Below are 25,634 nucleotides of genomic sequence, written 5' to 3'. Positions count from 1 at the left end.
TTTCGGCCGCGCTGGGTGACAGACGTGTTCTCCACTTCTCTGTGCCCGCCATCGTTGCATGCTTTGTTCTTCAAACCTTGGTTTGCCTTCTCTTACTAGTGTGTTTGTGTGAAAATCCTGTAAGTACTTGTGACTTTTGTATTTTCATTTTATTATGGATTCTCGTGAGCTGGAGAGTTCACCACGCCCCCACATCAGTCACAGATGCCCTGGTGTGGAGGGCCATAAGTGTGGGGCCTTCCACTCCTTTCCTGAAGTTGACCCTCATGATTTATGCGCTCGGTGTCGGGGGCGTGAATGCTCTCGCACCGAGCCCTTTGATATTTGTTGTGTGTGGTCAGAGGAGCAGTGGGAGCGATTTGAGGGGAGGAGTGACGTAAGCCTTCCAGGGAGTCAACGGAAAGTTTTCCGACTACTCCCCTGGTCTCGGACACGTCGTCTTCTTTCGTCCCTCCATCTCAACTCCCGCGTATGGCTCCTTCCCCTTCGGGGGTGTGTGTGAGTGTGTGTGTGTGTTCCTCGCTCCTCCTCGATCCGTCGAGCGTGGAGGAGGGGCGAGATACACCAAAATTCAGTTGTACTCTGGGTCTTCCGTTCGCTCGCGGGGTGGGACTGTCCCCCCCCCCCCACCCCCCCCCCCCCCCGGGCGAGGGAACCCCCCCCCTACTAACCCCACCTTGCTCCCTCAGGTGTGCCTGCCGCGGGTGACAACCTCGGCCAGGTTTGGTTCTTACTGGATCTCCGGGGAGGGACAACGAATGTTCGGGGGCTGCTGCATCACCTGGAGAGTGACTCTGCTCCAGTAACACACAGCCCGGTAACCACCACTACCACCACCGCCTCGACCCCGGGGTATGCCGCCCCTCCTCACCTGGTGTACACTCAACATGTAACCATGGTAACACCTTCAGCTGCTATCCAGACGCCGCTTCCAGGTATTATGAGGAGGGTCATGACTCCGCCGCCAGGGTTCGCCGCTCTCGTCTCAGCCCCCGACTTCCGGTGCTACAAGAGGTCGCCCCTGGACCTGCCACCAGTACCCAAGATGTCGCTGGCCGCTGCCCCGCCTCCTGCCATACCTGCCGTTCCTGCTGTACCTGGACCAACCCCTACCGACGTCATTCCTGCCCGTGGTGTTGCTGCTCCAGTCGCGGGTCCTTCCGGACAGGTGCAGCCGGGCCGTGTTGCTTCAGCAATTGCCCCGGCTCCGTCCTGGATGGAGGACCTGACGACTGTCCTGAGGAAGCTGACGAAGAAGAAGAGGAAGGTGTCGTCGTCTTCTTTGTCGTTGTCTGCTGCCGCCTCTTCCCCTTCAACTTCCAAGGCTTCACAGCCAAGGAAGAAGAAGGCCGCCTCCTCTTCCCCTAAGAAGTCTCCTTCGGGAGCTTCTAAGGGCCCGTCTCACTCCGGTGTGACGGGGGTGTCTTCCGCTGGTCCTCCCACTCCTTCGGGAGCGGGGCCCGTCTCTCCTTCCGCAAGGAAGAAGAAGACAGGGACCAGAGGGGTACCAGCTAACACCGGTACCTCCTCACCTGGTGCTAGGGGCTCTGCCACTACATCAGGTTCCATCTCGGCCTCTCGTTCGCGAAAGGTACCAGGTGTGAAGTGCACGCGTGGTGACTGTGCAGCCAAGGCTCAGGCTTCGAGTTCGCTCGGCGCCAGGACCGAGGCACGGATCGGAAGGAAAACTGGTGAGAGTCCGCCTCAAGGGTGACTCCCCCGCCCCCAGACCAGCGATTCGCTCTTGTAGCGATCCGTGGGTACCCAGGGTTGACACGACGGTCCCAGACCGGTCGCGGGCCGAGGCAAGGAAGAGGTCTCCTCAATCGCTGGAACCGGCTCTGTACGACACGCCGTGAAGACAGGCTTTGCTCCCATCGCGACAGCGGACTCTGCCGGTCCCCTGACCGCCGCTCCCACCGGGACCGGGCGGGTAGGGGGACCAGCAGCAGCTCCTCTGATGCTCGGGACTGGAGCCGCGGTTCTCGGTCCAGCCGCTCTCCCCCAGAAAGCCGCACGACCAGGCCTGCAGCTCGATCGCCACCCGCCTGCAGCCCCCCAAACACACCGATTCTGCCGGTGGGCGAGGGGGGAGCGTCAGGTCTTCCTCTCCGATCCCTTCAACTTCCTCGGGTTACATCCGGGAAGAGCAAGGTGAACCGGAGTGATCGTGGGGAGCGCACTCCTCACGATCCCACCACGACACCCTACAAGCTGGCACGGTCTTAGGAGACCAAGAGGGGTCTGTTGCGGTTCCTCCTCCTGAAGGAGGATCTCGGGAGGCGTTCTTGCTGGAGGGACTTGATGGTCCTACTCCACAGGACGCGGTCACTCCCGAGATCCGGAGGTCGTTTTCGGAGGTTAATAGGCTGATCCATCAGCACAACGACCTCGGGGAAGGATCGCCGCTCCCACCTTCTGAGCCTACGTCCAGGTGGACACTCGTCTCCGGACAGGAGGGTTCGCTATGGTCTGGCAGGTCTTCCAAGCTACTTCCCCTGCCTCTACTGTGAGAGAGAAGGTTCTACGTGCCATCGGAGGACCCTATGCCTAACTCTGGGGGTGTCTCTGCAGCAGCTCCTGTCGGAAAACCTATGGTTCTGGCAGCAAGAGGCACTCGCCTTGGAATTGACTGCCATGGCGGCATTCCAAGCAGTCTCCTGGCTAGACTTGTGGTCCCTCACAGTGTCTAAGGTCGCGGCCACCTCGGGGAACATCTCTCCTGAAGGTGACCCGGCTTTCGGGAGACAGTGCCAGTCTGGAGGTAGAGCATCTCCTACCTAGCCCACTAGACGGCAAACCTGTGGGCCAACCTGGTTCTTCGGTGTAGGGACGCAGTCCTCACCCGAGTGACCAGGGCAGCTGGGCGTGAGGCGGCTCAAGGTCTTCGCAACGGACCGGTGCGGAGTTCCTCCTCTCTCTTCCCAGAAGAGATGGTGGACGCTGCGGTGGAACGACAGCGCACTGACGACAGTGACCGTTTAGTACACCAGGCAGTCTCGAAGGCGGCTGGGCAGCCTCGAGCTACTGCGGCCAAGCCCAAGAGCTTGGTTAGCGCTTCCTCTGCGGCCAAGATGATCGCATCGTCGAAGCCCAGAGAAAGACTCTGCCTTCAACTTCTTCTAGGAGCGACCGTCACCAGCCCTTCTTCTCACGAGGGGGAGCTGGGAAGAAGTCGAAGAGAAGTGGGAAATGCTAGGGATGGCGTTCCCCCTCACCTGCTGCCGGAAGTGGGGGGGTGCCTGGTGAGCCATTGGGCAACATGGCAGCGCTATGGAGCGGAGACCTGGATAGTAGACGTCCTTCGGGAGGGATATCTACTACCCTTCAAGTCTCGGCCACCCCTCACCTCCAACACGGTCCACCTTCAGACTTACGCTTCCGGATCATCCAAGGACGTAGCACTTCGGCAGGAAGTCCAAGCCATGCTGAGCAAAGGAGCTGTGGAGATCGTCAGGGATCGGTCACCGGGCTTCTACAGCCGTCTTTTCCTGGTGGAGAAGTCTTCGGGGGCTGGTGCCCGGTGATAGATCTCTCTCCCCTGAACTGATTCGTTTGCCAGTCTTGGTTCATGATGGAGATGGCACGCTCCGTGCTCGACTCCATCAGGGAGAACGACTTCATGCTTTCGGTGGACTTGAAGGACGCGTATTTCCAGATACCTGTTCATCAATCCTCCAGGAAGTACCTCCGCTTCATCCTCAACGGGACGGTGTACCAATTCAGGGCACTTTGATTCGGTCTCTCAACCGCCCCACAGGTGTTCACGCGAGTGTTCACTCTGGTGTCTGCTTGGGCCCACTCGTCAGGGATACGTCTTTTGAGGTATCTCGGCGACTGGTTAGTCCTGGCGAGTTCCCGCTCGCAGTTGCTACGGGACAGGGATCGACTCCTCGAGTTCTGCCACAATCTGGGGATTGTGGTAAACTTCGAGAAGTCGGATCTCGAGCCCAAGCAGAGGATGAAGTACCTGGGTATGCTGATCAACATGGTAGCAGGGCGAGTCTTCCCCGCAGATTCGCGGATCAGCAGATTCAGGGAGGCAGCCAACCAGTTCCTGTCTCGGCAGGAACAGCCAGCTCAGCAGTGGCAGGTCGTGATCGGCCACTTGTCGTCACTCAAGAAGTTCGTCCCTCACGGGCGTCTTCGCCTGCGGTCCCTCCAGTGGAGACTAAAGGAGAGTTGGTCACAAGCAAGAGACCTGGCATACTTCCCCGTGTCCCTCACGGAGGTAGGAGGCCAGGACCTAGGACCTAGCCTGGTGGCTGGACAACAGGAACCTCATAAGAGGAGTGCCTCTCCGCACTCCCCCCCCACCCCCCAGAGATGTTGCTGTTTTCAGACGCGTCTACCGAGGGATGGGGCGCACACCTGGAGGAGTTGCTGACTGCAGGCATGTGGGATCATCACGACAAGCACCTTCACATCAACGTACTGGAGCTCAAGGCAGCATTCCTCGCTCTCCAAGAGTTTCCTAGACCGTCTGATGGGACACTCGGTGGTGTTGATGTGCGACAACACCACGTAGTGGCATACGTCAACAAACAGGGAGGCATAGTGTCCCTCCTGTTTGCACCAGTTGACGTTGCAGGTGACACGTGGGCCGTGGTTCACTCAGTAGAGCTGTCAGCCCGCTACATTCCAGGCAAGAGGAATGTAGTAGCAGACAAGTTCAGCCGTCAGGATCGGGTGATAGGGACCGAATGGTCCCTACACCCAGACGTGGTGGAAAGGCTCTTCACCCTTTGGGGGCGTCCAGTCGTAGATCTGTTCGCCGCCCAGCACAACAGGAAACTTCAGGTTTTCTTCTCGGCTGTGCTGGACCCATGGGCAACTGCAGAGGATGCTCTTCAACACCCATGGGACAACCTCTTCGTCTACGCCTTTCCCCCGTTCTGTCTGATTCGCAAGGTGATCAGCAGACCGCTGGTCTTGGACACCCCGAATCTCCGGATGATCCTGGTGGCTCCCAAATGGCCTCAGGCCATTTGGTATCCGGACCTGCTTGGTCGGTCTGCTTGCGGAAGCACCGAGAGAGATTCCCCTTGGCACAAACCTCTCTGCAGCCACACGTGGAACGGTACCACCAGTCAGTCCAGTCCCTTCGTCTTCACGGCTGGCTGTTATCCACCATCTCTTGCGGGCAAGAGGCTTTTCTCGCCAAGCAGCAACAGAGATGGCTGGGTATATCAGACAGTCCTCTGCAGCTGTGTACCAGGGAAAGTGGGCCGTCTTCTGTGGTTGGTGTCGTAGACGGGGTCTATCTCCTCTCAGAGCCACTCTTCAGCAGGTAGCGGATTTCATAGTTTTTCTTCGCCGAGAGAAGCTCCTCTTTGTCCCCACAGTCATAGGATACAGGGCCACCTTGGCCCTAGTCCTGAAACTGAGGGGAGTGGATATCTCGAACTCGTTCAAGATCTCTCTCATGGAGTTCGAGAGGTCTTTGCCCACCCAGGGAAACTCAGGCCCCCGGGGTGGGAGTGACTCTTTCTTAGGAGTCGATCGAAGTCCCTTCGAGCCACTCCGAGAGTCTCTTGTCCCACCCAGGGAACTTCAGGCCCACGGTCCCCCGGGGGTGGGATGTGGACTCGCGTCTTAGGAGTCTGACTCGAAGTCCCTTCGAGCCACTCCGAGAGTCTGACCCTCAAGACCCTCTTCTTGCTGGCCCTGGTATTGGCGAAGAGAGTAGGGGAACTTCATGGTCTTTCCTTCGACGTCAAGCATACCAGGGGATGGGGATCTGTGACGCTCTATTTTGTCCCGAACTTCGTAGCGAAAACTCAGAATCCTTCGGTCCCTGACGACCAGTTCGAGTCATTCACAATCCCCTCCCTATTGGACTTCACCAACAACGATGCGGATGAGATGCTGCTTTGTCCTGTGAGGGCGCTAAGGCGCTATCTGAAAAGAACTCGGCACCTCAGGCCTGAGTGTCGACGCCTCTTCGTTAGCACTGGGGTGACCAGGAAAGAAGTATCCAAGAACACACTTTCTGGCTGTGTGAGGTGATCAGGAGGGTGTACGAAGTTGATGGTAGCGACGACATCCGTACCCTTCGTCCGAGAGTCCATGAAATCAGAGGCATTGGTCCTTCTCTTGCATTCCGCAAGAACTTCTCCATGGCGCAGGTCCTGAAGGCAGGGGTCTGGACCAACCAGACCACCTTCACCTCCTTCTACCTTCGGGATATAGCCCACAGGTCCTTGGACACTTTTTCCTTGGGCCCCGTGGTGGCTGCTCAACAGGTTGTGTAGCTTGACACCACACCCGAGCGGACAGAACAGCATCGCATCCTTGTGTGCTGCATGAATGGATGAGTGAATGAGTGTGACTGGCTTCTCTTCCCCATCTTTTTCTCCCCCTCTACCTGTGGGCAGAGGGACGTGGTCGTCACTACGCTGGAACAGGAGACCAATGTAGGTAAGCTACTCGACCAAGCTCCATCCTATCCCTTTCATTAGGGATAGGAGCAATTATCCTCCACTTCCCCAACAAGGGGGGGGGCAAAGGGGGGGGGGTGGGGGGGGGGGGGAAGTAGAAGCCAACAAGAGACAAACCCATGACTTCATATTGCCTCTTGCACTAGGAACAAGTTCTTGCTTGCTAGTTTTAAGAGGTACGCTGGCCTCCCTCTTATTACTTGGGTCCAGAGGTCTGACCATTGATCCTGCGGTACATACCCCGATCATTGGGTAGAGGCTAGGATCCCTCCCTCTGCTCTTATGACCAGGGAGGGAACCAAGGTTGGACAAACACCAGCCTGTTCATTGACTCAGATTCCACCCACCAAGAAGTGAGTCTTCCTATTGTTAACATTCCTTCAGTAGGCGAACCTTTTGAGAATATAGTTATTAATATGGTCGGACCGTTGCCTAGAAGTAAGGGAGGGAGTATATATATCTGTTGACAATCATTGATAGACTAACTCGCTATCCAGAGGCGATACCCGTTAGAAGCTGTAACGCAAGGACCGTAGTTAAATGATTGTTAGATTATTTTTCTAAGTTTGGTCTGCCTCGTACTATACAGTGATAATGGTAGTAATTTTGTATCCAAATATTTCAGGGATAGAATGAAAGAGTTAGGCATTAAACTCATAACTTCCACACCTTATCACCCTGAATCACAAGCCATAGTGGAGCGGTTTCACCAAACGTTAAAGAGTTGTTTACGAAAATTGTGTAGTAACTTTGAATATGACTGGGAAGAAAAGTTACCATTTGTTCTGTTAGCTTTAAGGTTAGCGCCAAACGACACTACAGGATTTAATCCTTTCGAGCTGGTTTTCGGTCACACCACTAAAGGTCCTTTGGAAATGTTAAAATGTAACTTAATGCTTAAAGAGGGTAGTGAGGACTACACAACTAATCTAGAGTATTATAAAAACAATTTAAGAGATGCTTGGCAACTAGCGAAGGAGAATGAGAGTGGGAGTCAAGGGGAGACTAAACGCAAACATGATCTTAGAGCAAAAGAAAGAAGTTTCTGTGTGGGAGATAAAGTTTTAGTCTTATTCCAGAAAGAAGGTCCCTCCTTATCTTATATGTTCAAAGGTCCTTTTCCAATTTCAGAGAAGAGGGGAAATTATGTAATCGATAGGGGTAAGCGTAGAGCAAAGTGGATGCATGTAAACTTGCTTCAGAATTATAAAGAACGCCCCGTGCCGTGGCCACCGCCCGTGTCCGTAGTAACGGTGCCACAGAGAGAAATGATATTGTTATGATACAATAAAGTTTCATACATACTTACCTGGCAGATATATACATAGCTATCGACTCGCTGTCCCGTCTCCCCGGACAGAAATTCAAATTTTGCGGCACTCGCTAAAGGTAGGTCAGGTGATCTACCGCCCTGCTCTGGGTGGCAGGACTAGGAACCATTCCCGTTTTCTAAAATCAGATTCTCTCACCTGTCTCCTGCGGGGATGGCTGGGTGGGTCTTCAATCGTATAATATCTGCCAGGTAAGTATGTATGAAACTTATTGTATCATAATATCATTTTCATACATTCAACTTACCTGTCAGATATATACATAGCTGATTGACACCCTTTGGTGGAGGGCAAGAGACAGCTAACTTACTGACTAGACAGGTAAACAACATATGTTGTAAGTATTAATAGACCTTGGTTCCTACCTTATTAGGTGGAAGACTTCGTGGCTACTGCCCAGGAGTCTCTTCACCTCAAGAGCCTTAGCGAGATAGTGATCTGCGGCCAAGAGTTTTGGGGGGTGGGTCTGTCGATGGGGTCTCATCCACTTACTCGGCAGAGCCTAACTGGCATTTGTCAATGGGTGCTAATCGCTTATATGACAACACGCCTTCTTTAAGGAGCACAACCGATCCCGATCACCCGATCCTATCCCGTGTTAGTTCTAAGATTGCCAAGAGTCATCCCCAAACTCTTAGCAAAACAACCAAAAACTCGATAATAACACATACAAAATTCCAAAAAAAAAATTGTGTACCCCTCTAAAAGTCAGTTGTCACTCGATTTCCTAATGAAGAGAAGTGAAGGCCGCCAGTGCGGCATCTGACACTCCCATGCACAGGAAATACAAGAACACATCCGACAAGAGGGTTACGTACACATATTTAAGGATCGGTGCTCTCTCCTTTACCCAGAACCGTCTGGGCTGACACAAACAGACCTAGAGAAAACATTTCTCATACGTAAACTCGCACCATCTTTTAAGTAATGAGATGCAAATACTGAGTTGCATCTCCAATAGGTTGCATCCAAAAATTTTAAGTGACATATTCTTTTGGAATGCAATAGACGTCGCAATTGCCCTCACCTCATGAGCATACTTACTCTTAATAGATAAAAGAGTCATCTGGGCAGTTCTTATGAGCCTCGGTAATGACACTTCTAACAAAGAAGGCCAAAGCATTTTTAGACATAGGTCTCTTGGGTCCTTGACCGAGCACCATAGACCATGTTGTGAACCTCCCAACTGCTTCTTTCTGTCCAGATAGAATTTCAGTGCTCTAACTGGACAAAGTGATCTTTCTATTTCTCTGCCCACTAGGCTAATAAGTCCTTTTACCTCGAAGCTCCTGGGCCAGGGATTCGAAGGGTTCTCCTTTTTGGCAAGAAAGAGAGTCTGGAATGAACAAATCGCAGAATCTTCTTTGAAGCCAACTCGTGACTCAAGGGCGTGCAACTCGCTGACCCTTTTAGCCGTAGCAAGAGATAGCAGAAATATACACTTTCTAGTGATATCCCAGAATGAGCCGTATGAGTGGCTCGAACTTCTCGGAGGACAGAAATTTCAGGACCACATCCAAGTTCCAGCTTGGAACCCTAGGTTCTACAGACTTCGATGTTTCAAAGGAGCGAATGAGATCGCAAATCTTTAAATCTCATTCGTCAAATCTAATCCCCTGTTTCTGAAGACTGCTGAAAGCATACTTCTGTACCCCTTAATAGTTGGTACAGAGAGATGCGACTTTTCCCTCAGGAAAAGAAGGAAATCCGCAATTTCGGTTACAGAGGTATTGGAAGAGGACAGCTTCTTCGACCTGCACCAGTTTCTGAAAACTTCCCACTTCGATTGGTACACTCGCCTAGTAGATGATCTGCGGGCTCTGGCAATTGCGCTTGCCGCCTTGCGAGAAAAACCCTCTCGCTCTGACAAGTCTTTCGATAGTCGAAAGGCAGTCAGAGCAAGAGCGGGTAGATTTTGATGGTACCTCTCGAAGTGGGGTTGTTTGAGCAGATCTATCCTGTTTGGAAGAGATCTGGGGAAGTCCACTGTCCACTCCATTACCTCCGTGAACCAAATTCGGGATGGCCAATATGGGGCTACCAGAGTCATCTTGGTTCCCTTCGAGGCCACAAACTTTCTGACTACTTCCCCCAGTATCTTGAATGGGGGACAAAAGCGTCACACATCTAGCCCTGACCAGTCCAGGAGAAGGGGTCGTCTATTGCATAATGCCCTGGATCTTCTACTAGGGCGCAAAATGTATCTATCCTTTTGGAGAGAAACGTGGCGAATAGATCTACCTGCGGCTTCCCCCAAAGATACCAAAGGCTCTGACAGACTTCCGAGTGGAGGGTCCATTCTGTAGGAAGGACCTGGAACCTCCTGCTCAGTCTGTCCGCTCTCACATTCCTCTCCCTTGGACAAATCTTTGTTACGGAGAAACACGTCCTTTGATTCGCCCAAATCAGCAGATCTCTTGCTAGTTCGTATAGGGCGAGAGAGTGAGTTCCTCCTTGTTTTTTGACATAAGCCAGAGCGGTTGTATTGTCGGAGTTTATCTGTATCACTTTGTCTCTGACAATGTGCTCGAAGATCTTTAGCGCAAGGTGGAATTGCAAATAGCTCCTTGCAATTTATGTGCCCAATGGACACCTGCTCTTCCGACCAGGTGCCTGACACTTCTTTGGATCCTAAGGTCGCACCCCAACCTGTCTCTGACGCGTCTGAGAACAATGTCAGGTTTGGTTCCGTACTTCCAAGGATACTCCTTTGTTTTCTTCTAAGGGGGTCAACCACCACCTTAATTGATCTTTTATTTCCGATGAGATTGGAAAAAGTGTTCGAGAGCTGTCCTGTCTTCCAACTCCAACTGCTTCTCAGGAAGAACTGAAGCGGACGGAGATGTAGTCTTCCTAGAGGAAAGAACTGTTCGAGCGAGGAAAGGGTCCCCAGAAGGCTCAACCATTCCCTCGCTGAAGTACGCTTTTCTCTCAAAGAAGTTCAATACTGTGGAACAGCCTTTCCTTATTCTCTCTTGAGAAGGAAATACTCGAAAACCCCGAGAATCCATCTGAATCCCCAGTAGGCTACGTTCTGGCTGGGACCATCTGAGATTTCTCGAGGTTCACGATTAATCCTAATACCTTCGTCAATTCCAGGATTGTTGACAGATCTCCAAACACTGCTTTCGAGACCTGCCCTGATGAGCCAGTCGTCCAGGTATAGGGAGACGTTTATCCCTTTCATGTGTAGGTGTTTTGACACGTTTTTCATCAAGTCTGTAAAGACTTGGGGAGCCGTAGATAGGCCGAAACACAGGGCCCTGAACTGATAGATCCTTCCCTCGAACATGAAACGAAGGTACTTCCTCGACGAATGGTGAATCGGGACGTGGAAATATGCGTCTTGAAGATCTAGGGACGCCATCCAATCTCCTTGACGGAGTGCTGCAAGTACTGAGGCAGACGTTTCCATGCTGAACTTCTGTTGTTCTACGAATTTGTTCAGCAAACTTACATCCAGTACTGGTCTCCATCCCGCCGAGGCTTTCGCTACGAGAAAACAAGAGATTGTAAAACCCCGGGGAGCTGTGATCCAGTACCAGTTCTATTGCTCTTTTGTCCCACATCTGTTCCACCATTTGACGAAGAGTATCCATCAGAACAGGTTCCCTGTATCTGGCGGACAGTTCCCTCGGTGATGTTGTCAAGGGGGGCCTGTCCTTGAATGGGATATAATAACCTTTCCTGATTATTGACATCGACCAAGGATCGGATCCTATATCTTCCCATGCTCCCGCAAAGAACTGTAACCTGGCTCCTACAGGTGTCTGGAGGAAAGATTTCTCATTTTCCCTTCTTAAAGGGACGGAAGGAAGATCTTCCCCTTTTCTCCGTTGTCTTCCTTCTGGCGATGGATCTAGCCTGAGGGCCTCCTCGAAAGGGCTGCTGTTGCTGAGCTGGCCTAGTGGCTTTCTTTTCCTTTTCTCAATGGCCACAGGTCTATTCTTCCTTGAGGATTGTCTCAGAAGATCTTGAGTGGCCTTCTCAGTTAGTGAATGAGCAATGTCTCTCACCAACTGAGAAGGAAATAAATGTTCTGAGAGAGGCGCAAACAATAAAGCGGATCTCTGCGAAGGAGAGACGGCCTTAGTGAGAAAAGCACTATGAACCGCCCTCTTCTTTAGTATTCCCGCACCAAAGAGGGAGCATACTTCCGCCGATCCATCTTGAACAGCCTTATCAATGCATGTAAGGATGCTATGTAAGGTTCGGGGTTAGTTGTTCCTTTTCATGGACTCTTAGCAATAACCCCAAGGGACCAATCCAGGAAGTTAAATACTTCTAAAGTGTGGAAAAGTCCCTTGAGGAGATGGTCCATTTCCGAAAAGACCCCATGTTGCTTTAGCTGAATTTAAGGCGCGTCTCCTCGAGGAGTCTACGAGACTCGAGAAGTCGACTCAGTGGACACAGGCAGAGACAATCCCATATTCTCTCCCGTTTCGTACCATATGCCTCTCCTACCCGTTAGTTTAGCGGGAGGCAGGCAAAAGACTGTCCTTCCTAACTCCTTCTTTGTCTTGATCCAGGGGGGGAGTCAAGAGATTGTTAGGGCCCTTTTCATAGATATGGCCGGCTTCATTTTCAGGAAAGATGAAGACTTGTGCGCTTTCGTGCTTTGAAAAAAAGAGAGCGCGGAGAAGGAGGAGCGGCTGGGAGTCAAGGCATCTCCATATTTCTTCTAAGAGAAGAGAAGAAAGAACTTATCATTTGAAAGTCCTTCTTTGTTAGTGATTTCATCCTCCGAGACGTCTTCTAAATTAATTAAAGGCCTCGGAAGGAGAAGGCTCCCTTCTCTCATCTGTCTCCTCCCTTGATCTCTTCCTTTCCGAAGAAGAAGCACTTCTATTAGGAGAGGGACTAAGAGTAACTCTCTCTCTACGTCTATCATTAGGCGAGTCGTGCATAACAGTTTTACGCTTGGAAGACTCCTGTCGGATATCAAGCTCTTCATGAGGAGAATGCGCCTGGCGTTTAGCAGGAGTATCTTCGCTGAGAATACTCCTGGCGCCTGGTAGGAGTATCGTGTTGGGAATACTCCTGGCGCCTGGCAGGCGCAACACGCTTCGAATACTCCTGGCGTCTGGTAGGCGCATCGCGATCCGATACTCCTGGCGCCTGGTAGGAGTATTAAGTTCAGAATACTCCGGCGCTGGGAGGAGTATCGAGATCAGAGTACTCCTGGCGCCTGGCAGGCGTATCTCTTTCCGAATACTCCTGACCTTTGGAAGGCGCATCTAGTTCCGAATACTCCTGGAGTTTGGTAGGAGTATCGCACATGGAAGGCGCATTTCGTGTTGGCAAGTATATTGCGCTTAGCAGGAGCGCTTTACTCCTATCAGGAGTTCCCTCTTCTCCAGTTGGATCTTGTTGCTTGGATGAAGTTCCAGTCCTTGAACGATCTACAGGAAACTCAGGCTCTTTGCGCCTACTTGGCGCCTGGCTCCTAGCTGGCGCCAGACGCTTGGCAGGAGTTGACTTCCTTTTCCACTTCTCTCCTGCCTAACGCTCCGCTTTCCCCCAGAGATGGTCGCCTGTGCGACACCTCCCCCGAATGGCTCGTTGCGCCTTGACAGGAGATCGGTATTTGGATCTCTTAATCGGAAGCCTATCATCCTTCTTACGAGTAGGCTCTTTAGAAAGTACTCTCCTACCAAAGACGCTATTGCTCCTGCATATTCATCAAAATTTTCCTGGTCGAGGACTCATTCGAATCAGGAGAGGGAGATCTGGAAGGCGCTTGAGGATCTCTTACAGTCCAAGGATCTAACTCCTTTCTAGCCTTCTTTATTACCGAAGGCGCATCTTCTTCAGAGAAGCGCTCAGGACTAGAATTAAGCTCAGGTTCTTTCCAATTCCTCTTAAGCGGACGGGAAAGCTTCGACTCCTTCCAATCCTCTTCTCGGAGAAGGCGAAACTAGATGACGAAAAGCACTCTCGTAGGACGCTTTTCCTATAGCTGTCCCTGGCAGTTTGAGATGTAATAGATTCTGCCGAAGGGACGCCTGATCGTTGGGGATTCTCTACAACCCCCGTAAGGCTTTCGACGCTTTCCTTCTCCTCTGGGCCAGGAGCTTGGAAGAGGTTCTAGGCCTGGGAGCGTCGCAGAGACGACCAGACGCCCCCTCCACCACACTGGGGACACTAAAATCACTTGAGAAACACCTTCACTTTTCTTACCTTCCAATGCTGCCATTTTTTCCTGCATTTCTGAAGGGAAGCTCTGAGTTCCGCCATTTCTGAGGCCGAATCAGAAGGGATTAACACTTGTGAACGGGCTGAAATAGAATGGGCCTATGTTATCAGAAGAAGAAGCTACAGAACTAGATAAAGGTTCACGAGATCTAGACATTTTCCGGCTTTTGTAAGCCGCCTTCCTCTCTCTATCTTTCTCCAACTTCTTCAAGTAGGAAGTTAGATTCTTCCATTCTTGCGCACGTCAGTTTCTCACACTCGTTACAACACACGTATTCTCAATCGAGCATTCAACCATTCTACAACCACTGCATGCCAGTGTGAGGATCTACCGAAGCTTTCGGAATCCTCACCCTTACAGCCCTCTTTCACACACACTCTGAAACTACCACTAGAGTCAGACATATTCACGAAAATCCAAAGCAAGTCCAAAAAAACAGTCCACGATAGCGAATGCCAAGCAACGATCCAAGTACGTCACCCCAAAAATTCAGTCGAAAGATGATCAAAAGCGTTGTGAAAAAAGAATTCCAGTCAGGAGGAAGTAACAACAATGTTTTGATACCACCGGTGACAGAGAGAATCTGATTAGAAAAACGGGAATGGTTCCTAGTCCTGCCACCCAGAGCAGGGCGGTAGATCACTGACCTACCTGTAGCCCCCGAGTGCCGCGAAATTTGAATTTCTGTCGGGGACGACGGAGTCGATAGCTATGTATATATCTGACAGGTAAGTTGAATGTATGAAAATTAGTTTTGAGAAAAACGCAAGTGTTTTAGTATTTCCAAGTTTTTAATCAGAGTCCAGAAAACAAAAAATTAAGAGGAAAGGATAATGTTTTAGCTGATAGCCTCTCTAGAGATTTGTCAGAACAAGTAGCCTAAGACCGTTTTCAGTTCGATTGGGTGAGTGAATGGAGAAGTGTGGCCCGTGTTTAACTGGATTAAAAGCGTATGCAGAATTGTTCCCCTGCTGTATGATTCTTGCTTCTCTTTAGAAAAAAATAAAAATCAGTTTTCATTTTTTTTTCTTTTGGGGGGAACGTGTCATGGTAATCACTCTATAGCAAAGTAAAATATATCAAAGGAAAGGAAAATGCATTTTCTTCAAGTAGGTCTGCAGCTAGGAGGGTTTTGCGCATGTGTTGGAGGCGCCTGTTCTCATGATTGTTCTAGAATCGCCAGCTGGGATATGGAACTCAACAGGCACCGACATGTCTGTAGAAACGCCGCATGTTATGATGCAAAATTTCGTCGAGATCCTTCTAAAAAGTTCTTGTCGGGAGTCTGTGATGTTTGCTGTTATGCTCCGCCCCCTTTAGCCCCATCCCAGATTGCCATATATATATATATATATATAATATATATATATAGATATATATATATATATATATATATATATATAATATATATATATGTATATATATATATATATATATATATATAGATATATATATATATATATATATATATATATATATATAAATGTCCTGAGGAAGTAGAAAAGATCAGATCATCAGAGAGAGAGATAAGAGAAGAAGGAACAGACCAAGGATAAGAGAGGAAGAAGGCCCACGAGAGTTTGATCGGATTTGAGTCAAGTTGTCCCGTCAGAGAGGGAGAGCGACAGATATTTTCCGATGTTGAGCAAGCCTTCAGAGAAGAAACGTCCTTCAAGGTGGTTTTGAGGAGTAACCTGCCCTTCGAGTATCAAGAATAAACATTGCTTTCTGCAGTATGGAGTCAAGAAGACGTCTGAAGTTCTACAGTTCTCCTTTGTGAAGCCATCGCTTCGAGCATTGATTTTCGACAGCTGGCAAAATTTCAGGTCAGCAAAGTATTTCATTACCTCACTGTTTCCCCAGCTCATGTATAATAAGATTTTACTTTTGTTATGTAAATAGGAGAAACCATTCTGCATTTATCTTTGTTAGTAAGCTTGTAAATAAACCTTTGTTCTGTTTGTTTCTTTATATATTCGGATCCCCAGTTTCAACTGTTGGTGTTGAATTCTTTTTGTTTATTAAAATTAAGTACCTGTAGCGGACCTCGGTGTCCGTGACACCACTGGTTCCATGCAAAGTAAAAACACCATACAAACAAACAAACAAATCCAGGGATTTACTGTATGGTATTTTGTTCAACAAATTTTGAATTAATGCTTTTACCACAATGACCTAATAAACTTTTGTCGATACTACTTGATTTATTAAATGCTTGAACAAATTTTATAACTTGAGTTTTTCATTCCAAGTTTCCAAACCTTTTAAATACGTATTGTACCAATATTTGGGGTGGTAATAATAAAATAACACCAATTGCTTTCAAAAACAAATTTTCCATGCATTTTCATCCAAAACGTTACACAGTTGCACTTTAAAACAATTGTTAGAGGGTGGAAAGTCAGATGGAAGAACGGAGGCACTGGAAAGGGAATGAAGGAGGTTGCAACTAGGGACCAAAGGGATGCTGCAGAACCTTAAGTACTGCCTGCAGTGCACCACGTAAGGTGCAGTGACGACTACCCCAGCCCCCCGCCCCTCCACTACGGGGACATTTTCTAGCAACTCGATCGCAACCCAACTAACAGTTTTTAATACGTAATCCTGAGACCAAGAAGGCATGTGTACAAACAGATTAAATTAAAAAAAAATTACATTAAACAACGTTAGCAAAGTAAAATAAAATGACACTTACTTCTTACATCTTCTAAAAAGAATTCGTGGGACATGCTATCACATTAAATTCCGGTCATGTCTTGCCTGCAGTAAGTAAACAAAGACAATAAGACCACAATCATTCAATGTATGTTCAGGCAGATCAGGTAACTGACTAGGAAAATAAGACAAAATTAAAAGTATTTTTTATATATACTATATAAAAACAAATAATTAACAAAATATGCAATATAAAATGGCTGATTGTTACATTGAGGAATTAACTTAACTACTCACACAATATAGCAGCATAATCAAAGAAGTTCGTTTAATGGGTCTGAACAAGGAAAGCAGGACTATGAAGTCAGTCAAAATCCTTCATCTGATTTTGATGAACTTGAAAAATTTTGTTTTTTTACCATGTTTCGAAATGACATGGAAATATTCAGTTACACTAGTTACATTATGTGCTTTGAGGGAAAAATAAGGGCCATTACAATCTGCCTGAAAGCAAAGGAGATAGGTACCTTGTGAATCATTTATTCAATGGTATTTGTCAGTAATACTTGAATTTTTGGTTTCCAACCAACCAGTCTCTGTGGCACTACATATTTTGTTAATCTTATTTCTTTGAGGCTCTAGGTCAGTGTTTTATTTTCCATACTATTTCTATTAACATTACATAAATATGAGACAAAAAAGAATCTTTACTCATTTTAGTTGACAGATGAACAAGCAACATCAGACTTATAACTTTTTTTTCAGCATGGACAATCTGAAATGTTATAGTATACCCGAGATTATCTAACACGATAAAACAGCAGATATGTGGACATCAGGGCATTATATGATGAAGGTTTGGGTCACTTACTATTCTCTACCACTGATCAAAGTCAAAGACCTAACTGATATAACCTAAACAACATACAATATCGACTTGTCTAACCTGCAATCTATCTGATTTACCCAGGAATGGAACCAGGGTGGTTGTAACCCCTCTCCACCCCTGTGGCTCTCTACAGAAGCAACAGTAGGATTTGGCAAGGGGAAAAGAATTCCCTAGGGAGGGTTAACAGCTGGTGTAAGTTTGGCATGAGCTGTCACCAGTGGAGCATTGCACTCCTAGAGAGTGTGTGGGTGAGAGTTCCTTCTCAGAAACTTCACCCACCATTCAGAAGGCCAAACCTGGCTCTATGAGCATAGGCTGCTTTGATTAAAACCATGCTTGTGGCATGAAGCACAAAATGTGTGTGGGTCAATCTCTACGGAGGAGAGGAACCCATTGCAAGACCTGTCCTTCCCTGGTCAGTGCTTAATTAAACACCTTCAGTTTCCTCTCCAATGAAGTAGGCTTAAATGACTGAGGGGGTTTGCATTGCAAAATAGTACTCAAAAAACAACAATCACAACAAAGCAAATGAAAAGTTGGGGCAGAGAAGCACAGAAACTTCACTTGGCAGTGACCGCAAGCAAAGTGGAGCGCACATTGACAGGTGGGCAGGCTTCCCCCTACCTCTTAATAGTTCAAAACCTTCTCTGAAAGTTAAACAGCTCCTCCAACAACCATTCACTAACTAAATCCTATGTAAAGAACAAAGGTTTGTATGCATACCTACAATTTATAAGTACAGTAGTGCCTCAGGATATGAAATTAACCCGTTCCTAAGCGGCCTTCGTAACCTGATTTTTTCGTATCTTGAACCACATTTTACATGTAAATTGCCTAATTCGTTCCTAGCCCTACAAAAACACCCCAGTAAATTTTATAATAGAGCTAAATTGACCAATAAGCAATGAAATACAACAATTTAGACCATTCAATACCTAACTTAAAAATGTTATTGTTATAATACAATTAAGTTTGTTCATACTTACCTGGCAGATATATATATAGCTGTATTCTCCGAAGTCCGACAGAATTTCAAAATTCGCGGCACACGCAGTGGGCGGCCAGGTGGTAGTACCCATTCCCGCCGCTGGGAGGCGGATATCAGGAACTATTCCCATTTTCTATTCATATTTTATCAGTGCCACTGTCTCCTGAGGGGAGGTGGGTGGGCACTTTAATTATATATATCTGCCAGGTAAGTATGAACAAATTTAATTGTATTATAACAATAACATTTTGTTCATGCAACTTACCTGACAGATATATATATAGCTGAATCCCACCTTCGGATGGTGGGAAGAGACAGAATAGGATTTTTGGGAAACTAAATTAAGTAGATGATATACATCTTGGTTCCTGACCTGTTAGCATAAGCCGACTTCGTGATTACTGTCACCAAAGTCTGCTTCTGCGTTACTAGAGTTGCCAGCGAGGTAGAGACCTGTAATGCTGGTGCGCTCTAGTGATCTGTCAACGGGGGCGTGACCACAATGTGACTAGACCATATGACCATACTTCTGAGGGCACGAAGCTAAAACCACCACCTGGACCTAACCTATCAAAGTTAGTTCCATAACTTCTAGGCTAAAGAAAAGGAAACGCGCCTCAAGCGACCAACCCTTCAAAGTTAAAAGCACACCTATCCCTTTTCTATCGGATTAGGATTCGTGTTGCTTCCTGCCCCCAATAATATATCTACGGATATGTATGGTCCTAGCGACTTACGGATCTGAAAATGTCGTCATTCATCCCGTCGGGAGTGTGAAGCGAACACAGAGTTGCTTCGCTAAAGCATGGCATCAGGATGTTACTGAGTGTCATGCTCTGTTGAAATGCTTCCGAGGCCGCGCCCTCACCTCTTGAGCATTCATATTAAGAAAAAATATGATATTGTTATTGTACAATAAAGTTTCATACATACTTACCTGGCAGATATATACTTAGCTATAGACCTCCGTCGTCCCCGATAGAAATTCGAATTTCGCGGCACACGCTACAGGTAGGTAGGTCAGGTGATCTACCGGCCTGCCGCTGGGTGGCAGGAATAGGAAACTATTACCTTCTAAGGACAGATTTTTCTCTTCCACCTGTCTCCTGATGGGGAGGCTGGGTGGGCCATTCAATCGTATATCTGACAGGTAAGTATGTATGAAACTTTATTGTACCAATAAACAATATCAGTTTTCATACATTCAACTTCCCTGTCAGATATATACTTAGCTGATTGGCACCTTTGGCGGTGGGTAAGAGACAGCTAGTTACTGAATTAGACAGGTAAACAACATACGTTGTAGGTAATAAATAAATAAAACCTTGGTTCCTATGTGTTTAGACGAAGGGTTGACCTCCTAGCTATTGGCTAGGAGTCTGCTTCGTCTCAAGAGCCTCAGCGAGGATGTGACCTATGGCTAAGAGTTCTTGTAGATCTGTCAATGGGGTCTATCCACTTACTTGACAGAATCTAATGGTTATTTGTCAAAGGGGTCCTATCCACTTACATGACAAAACACCTATGCCTACTGGCATAATTAAGGAGCACAACACCGATCCCGATCACCTGATCCTAACACGAGGGTTTGTGCTTAATTTGAAAAGAGCTATCCCCAAACTCATTTCACAATAAACCCAAAGAAAAATAGTATTACTTATGTGTTTTAAAATAAAAATTTTTAACTCACTAGTTAAGGATCAGTGTCGGTCCCTATCCCAGCAACGTATCCGTAGACACGTAACCAAGAGAGAAGGATCTCTCATAGGTCAAGTTGACCTCCTTCGTGCAAAGAGAAGACAACACAGAGTTGCATCTCCCGTAAATTACAGCTAATATGTCTCTCACGACATATTGTTATGGAAAGAACAAGAATTGTTAAAAGCTCGCACTTCACGCGCTTTTAATTCTCAGCTGTTTGAAGGAATCATCAAGTTACTTAAGAAGTGCTTTAGAGATCACACTTTGAAATTGATCTCTTCTGGATGAAGCCTAGAGCCTGGCTTGTGCCTGGCTGGCTCCTCGCGCCTGGCTGGCGCCTCGCGCCTGTCTGACGCCTCGCGCTTGGCTGGCGCATGTTGCTTGCCTGGCGCCTGGCTAGCGCCTTGCGCCTGCCTGGAGCCTGGCGCCTGGCGCCTGGCGCCTGGCTGACTTCTCCCCACTTGCTGGAGCTTCGAGCTTGTTAAAGAGTCTCGAGGAAACTGGCGATGCCCACATCGGACACTTTTTCCGATTTATTTGCCTCTAGCGCATCTGCGCCAGGCTGGAGGCCAGGCTCCTTCTCCTCATCAGACAATGACAGTGTTTATTTGGACTGTCTTCCTCTGGCGTCTTTACGCCTGTTCTGGTATTTTGGCGCCTGATTGGCGCTACATTGTCCGAACAAAAGTCCTTAACATCACAATCGTTTATCAGGAGACTGGAGAAGGGTGGAAGAAATTCTTTCACTTTGAGCTTTTGGTCTCTCCCTCGGTAAGGGGAGGTGATTGTAATCAGCTACATCCAGTAGACGATAGCATATCTAACCGTACGAGAGATAAGTCTTCCTCCGAGGGAGGGTCCTTCTTGGAATAACTTCCGTGCTCACGAGATCTCCTTCTTACATGTTGAAGGGGTGTCTCATTGCAGAATCTTCCCTATCCTTGCCCGAAGGAAGGGAAGAAGCCTGGAAGTCGAAGGAGACTCCGAGCTGAAATTGGGAGTACTCCTGATTTCTAGCTCTTTATGTACCCTCTCTGAACACCTTCTGGGAAGCATTTCGAGCCGTCATCGCATACCAAAGACTCTGTAGGCAAACGTTTGAACCATTCTACTGTAGATGAAAACGTAAGTACTCTGCCTGGACAACGAAACCTCTATCTGAAAACATTGAATCAGGAATAGGGGTTTCAGTCTTTTGCTAGACATACTATGCTGGCAAGACCCATTGTCTAGTTCTCCATAGAATCTGATGCGAGATTCCAATGCTCAAAAAATTCACTTGTCTTCTTGGTCGTTTAGGACCCAGAGAAACAAAGAATTCCCTCATAAAAATTTCTCAAAGAAGTTTGATGAGGAGCAGTTCCATCTTGTCGGAACATGGAATCTGTGGCACACAAAAAAAAAAAAGATCCATTAGAAGTACATGATATCCTATCTTGTCATATTAAGGTATATATCGAAATAAGATCCTGAAGATCTTAATCCTCTGCTATCTCCCAATTCCCTTTGTAGAGACAGAGTATAGCCTTTTACTGCGTTCTTTGATAGCAGATATATACAAAGGTGATTCTTCCCTCTGAAAGGGAAGAAAAAAACCGCTATGTGGTTCACAGAGGTATCGGAAGAGGACAGTTTCCTCATTCCCTCTAGCACGATCTGCAGCAATTCTATGTCTAGGCCATGACTATTGTCATCTACCTTGAAAAATCCTCTCATTTATGTCCACTTACTGGTCAGTCTGCAGCAGACAGACTCAGAGTGGAGAGGTTTGTTAAGGTCCCTTTAATTTAATAATAGATGCTGATAGAATATCCAGACTCTTGGAAAAGACTTCCAAAAACATGCTGTGAGAAGAACGTGACCTCTGTGAATCAACCTCTCTGAAGCCAAAATGAGGCATAAAGTATTATCCTCTCTTTCTTTGACGCCCTTTATCTTAAATTCTGTAAAGAATTTATATTTATATTTATATTTAGGGGAAAAAAAGACTATAGTATATTCCCCTTTCTATAAAATAAAGATGGCGTATATTGCTACCTCTCTTGGTTCGAGGAAAAGGAAGCATTCTATAGGAAGCCTGTTCGTCTTCTACCTTGCTAAGAGATCTATGAAGAAGACTTTCCGCAGTTTCTCACAACTCTTTCCAATAAATTTGTTAGACATACATTAACAGTTATTATCGTCGATCGAAGAAGGTTCTCACGGACATGCAAAAATCTTGCATCGAACCTCTTTTTTCCAAATAGGTTCTCTTTCTTTGTTAACGCGAACAGGAGCGAAAAAAGAGATTCTCAATGCTCTTTGCGATATGAGAGAGTCGTGGAATTGGCCTAAGTGATTAAATGGGTAACGAAATCAGGAACGAATCTTGCCGTTACCGAGCGTGCTGTCTGAGAGGCTACTGGACTCTTATGTTAATAACTCGCTAAAACGAGAAAATATCTTGGCTGGTGCTCTTGGCTCATTGTGCCAGGTTGGCGCTTCAGACCGGCGCTTTCTTCTAATACTCTTTATGTTATGTACCAGAACATCTGTGCCTTTATGGTACACGACATCCTTACACATGTTAATTCCGTTTTTAGTAGGAAAAAACTCTTATATACGTAGTATCTTGTATTCAGGGAAACCATTTCTGCCACGAAGAGAATGTTTCCCATTCCACTCATCCATCTTCTCTTGAGCAATATCTGATTCTAAAAAGGTTGTGTGCGTTTCTCGAAAGACTTGACCATACCGTAGTCTTAAAGTGAATTCTCTACTACATCCATCTTCTCACTAAGCATGTATTCTAATAAGCCATGCTTTCGTAAGCATGAGAGCATTATATAATATAAGTTCTGCTGTGTTAGAATCCTTTAATAATGTTCCCTACGGTAAACAGCATTGAAAGGTTATAATATCTTTTTTATTGAAAACTTCTTAGCAAAAGGCAGACAATATTTTATTTATGTTAGCTTAACTATCCCCTCCATTCGCGACTAAGTCCATGATTGTAGGGGGAATATACGGTTAACCATTCGATCCCGTTGGAGAGAGAGATGCAACCAACTGGTAATGACCGAGACCTGGATGTACTGTATTGGCCTTACGCTTACAATGACAGCATGCCGTCTCGCTCGCTGCTGGCTGCATTATCGTGAGTTGCCAGTTACTTCATTTAATGAAGGAATATAATAAAATTATTCCCGAGCCTAAGGAAGCTCTCAATAATGCCAATTTAAGCCAAACAACCTTTGTTAAATACCGAAGCTGAGTAGGCATTGTCGTAACAAACTTTTTAAGCGAAGTCCTTACCAGGAAAATCCTGTAAGGATATAGATAATTTCGTAGCGAACCACAAAGGCAACTATGGTATGCGTATATGACTTGTCATTCAGCAGTCGTATGCAGCAAGTCTTCCTTCTACATTCTTTCCTCTCCGATGCGGAGAGAGAATGGAAATTTTGCCCTCTCCGTTCTTTTCGTCAATACGAATTAGCATTAGTCGAAAGAGATCGCAATGAAAACTCTCGGATCGAAGAGAACCCCTCCCTCAAATTTTTATTCTCTTGGAGATAAGGCCGTATTCTACGCCTCTATTATCTGGAAGAGCCTCTAATCAATGAATGAGAGCTCGTACGAACCTTGTTCAATTTGCAAACGATTGCCACTCTTTCTGTAAATGGTTGGTTGCATTACTTTAGAAGGAGGAAGATTTTAATATCGTCTTATTAGTAATGAACTAATTTTCAATAAAAAAAGGTCGCTAAGGTCTTATAAACTGAGAGACCTGCTCCCTTATTGGCTTCCAATTCCGATCTATCTTCCATTTCCTGTCCATCAAGTTGGGAGAAGAATGAGCAACCGGAGGAGAGCGCCTCCTTCCGTAAGGTGAAGGGCTTTTAGCAGTACCGATTCTAACCTGACAAGGGCTACGGTCGCTTGTGCGACATCTTGAGTCCCTGCCAGGAGAAGGCCGATGTGTTGTTCTTTTACCCTAAGGCCCTCTGACAAGGACGGTGGCCGCTTGTGCGACAACTTTCGTCCCTACCAGGAGAAGCCTATATGTCGTTCTCTTTTTTCATGATCAATTCCTTCCCGACAGGGGCTACGATCACCTGTGCGACACCTAGAGGCCCTGTCAGGGGAAAATTGATCTTGAGAAAATTCCAAAGAGGAGCCTCCAAGTCCGCTTCAAATCCCGATAACTCATCCAAATTGTATTTTGGGTTGTACAAATCCTTGCGCCTGCTTTCAGGCGCTCTAGACGCTTTGCGTCCTTCGGGCTTTGCAGGCGCCTTGCGTCTCCATTCGGACGCTTCAGGCGCTTTGCGCCTCGTTTCAGGCGCCTCAGGCTCTTTAGGCGCTTTGTTTTTCCTTTGAGGCGTTCTAGGCTCTCTAGGCGCCCTATGTTTTATATCAGGCGCTCTAGGCTCTCTAGGAGTTAAATATTTCCCTTTAGCCACTTCAGGCTTTTCAGGCGCGTTGCGCCTCATTCCTTTTACTTGAAGAGCTTTACGCCTCATTTCAGGCGCCCGAGGCGCTCCAGGCGCCCCAGGCGCTTCAGGCGTTTCAGGCGCCTCAGGAGCTTCAGGCGCCTCAGGCGCCCCAGGCGCCCCAGGCGCCCCAGGCGCTCCAGGCGCTTCAGGCGCTTCAGGCGCTTCAGGCGCCTCAGACGCTTCAGGCGTTTCAGGCGCTTCATGTCGAGGAGCTAGAAGCTTACAAAAATTATATATGTATGTTTAATCATTAACGAGCGATCAACATATATTCTTTAATATCTAATCGGTTCTTCTCAGAATAGATATATTTTCATATAAATGTACCGATGAGGAATTTGTTGAAATAACTCTTTCAAACCCCATGGGATAGAGCCTCCGTCTATTTGTACGGGGAACGAAAACAGGATAGGGCAATGCCTCTACCGCAACTGTTCTCGAAAGATCTCTCTCTGAGGTTCCGATATCTACGACGAGATTATCTTGCATCTTCAGTTGAATCTACGCCGTTGAAACTTTCTTCTCCTTATCCGTCTAACAAGGGGAACACATTACATTAGGACGCCTTTCCAATGGCGAACTTGGCAGTCTGGGACGTTCTACAGAAACCTGCCGAGGGGACGCCACCCGATCGGTGGGGATTCTCTGAAACCCCCCTGCGGTTGTCGACATTCCTCTCCTCTGGGCTTGTGAGCTTGGAAGAGGTCTAGACCTGGGAGCGAGACAGAGCCGATCAGACGCACCCTCCATTGCAATGGGGGAACATATATTCACTTCTTACCTTTTAAAAGCTTGCATTTGAGCTATCCATTTATCTTCAATTTGCATATATAAATTTGTAGTTTGTGAGGAGTAAAAAGGTGATGAGGATGCAACAACTACTAGTACTGCTAATACTCTAACTGCTCGTTAGCACAAACGCTAATTAAAGCTTATAAAGTAAGCGTATCTAGTTA

General features: G+C 47.3%; 1 protein-coding gene across 5 annotated transcripts in view; it reads right to left on the bottom strand.

Moving 5' to 3' along the window:
* LOC135205284 (uncharacterized) overlaps positions 1-25,634 on the bottom strand; it is a 290,446-nt gene that overhangs the window by 189,888 nt on the left and 74,924 nt on the right. Inside the window, exon 2 of one of the 5 annotated variants that reach the window (XM_064235663.1) lies at positions 16,670-16,727. The exons of 3 other annotated variants lie outside the window; for them this stretch is intronic. In XM_064235663.1, coding sequence (XP_064091733.1) covers positions 16,670-16,671 — 2 coding nt within the window. In that variant the 5' untranslated portion in view covers positions 16,672-16,727. Of the gene's footprint in view, positions 1-16,662; positions 16,728-25,634 lie in introns of all 5 variants that reach the window. One more of the 5 variants, XM_064235666.1, reaches the window with a different exon arrangement.

The sequence above is a fragment of the Macrobrachium nipponense genome, chromosome 49, assembly GCF_015104395.2.
Source record: "Macrobrachium nipponense isolate FS-2020 chromosome 49, ASM1510439v2, whole genome shotgun sequence".
NCBI lineage: Eukaryota > Metazoa > Arthropoda > Malacostraca > Decapoda > Palaemonidae > Macrobrachium > Macrobrachium nipponense.
Note: the sequence above shows the minus strand (reverse complement) of the source record. Positions and strands in the feature narration are given on the sequence as shown.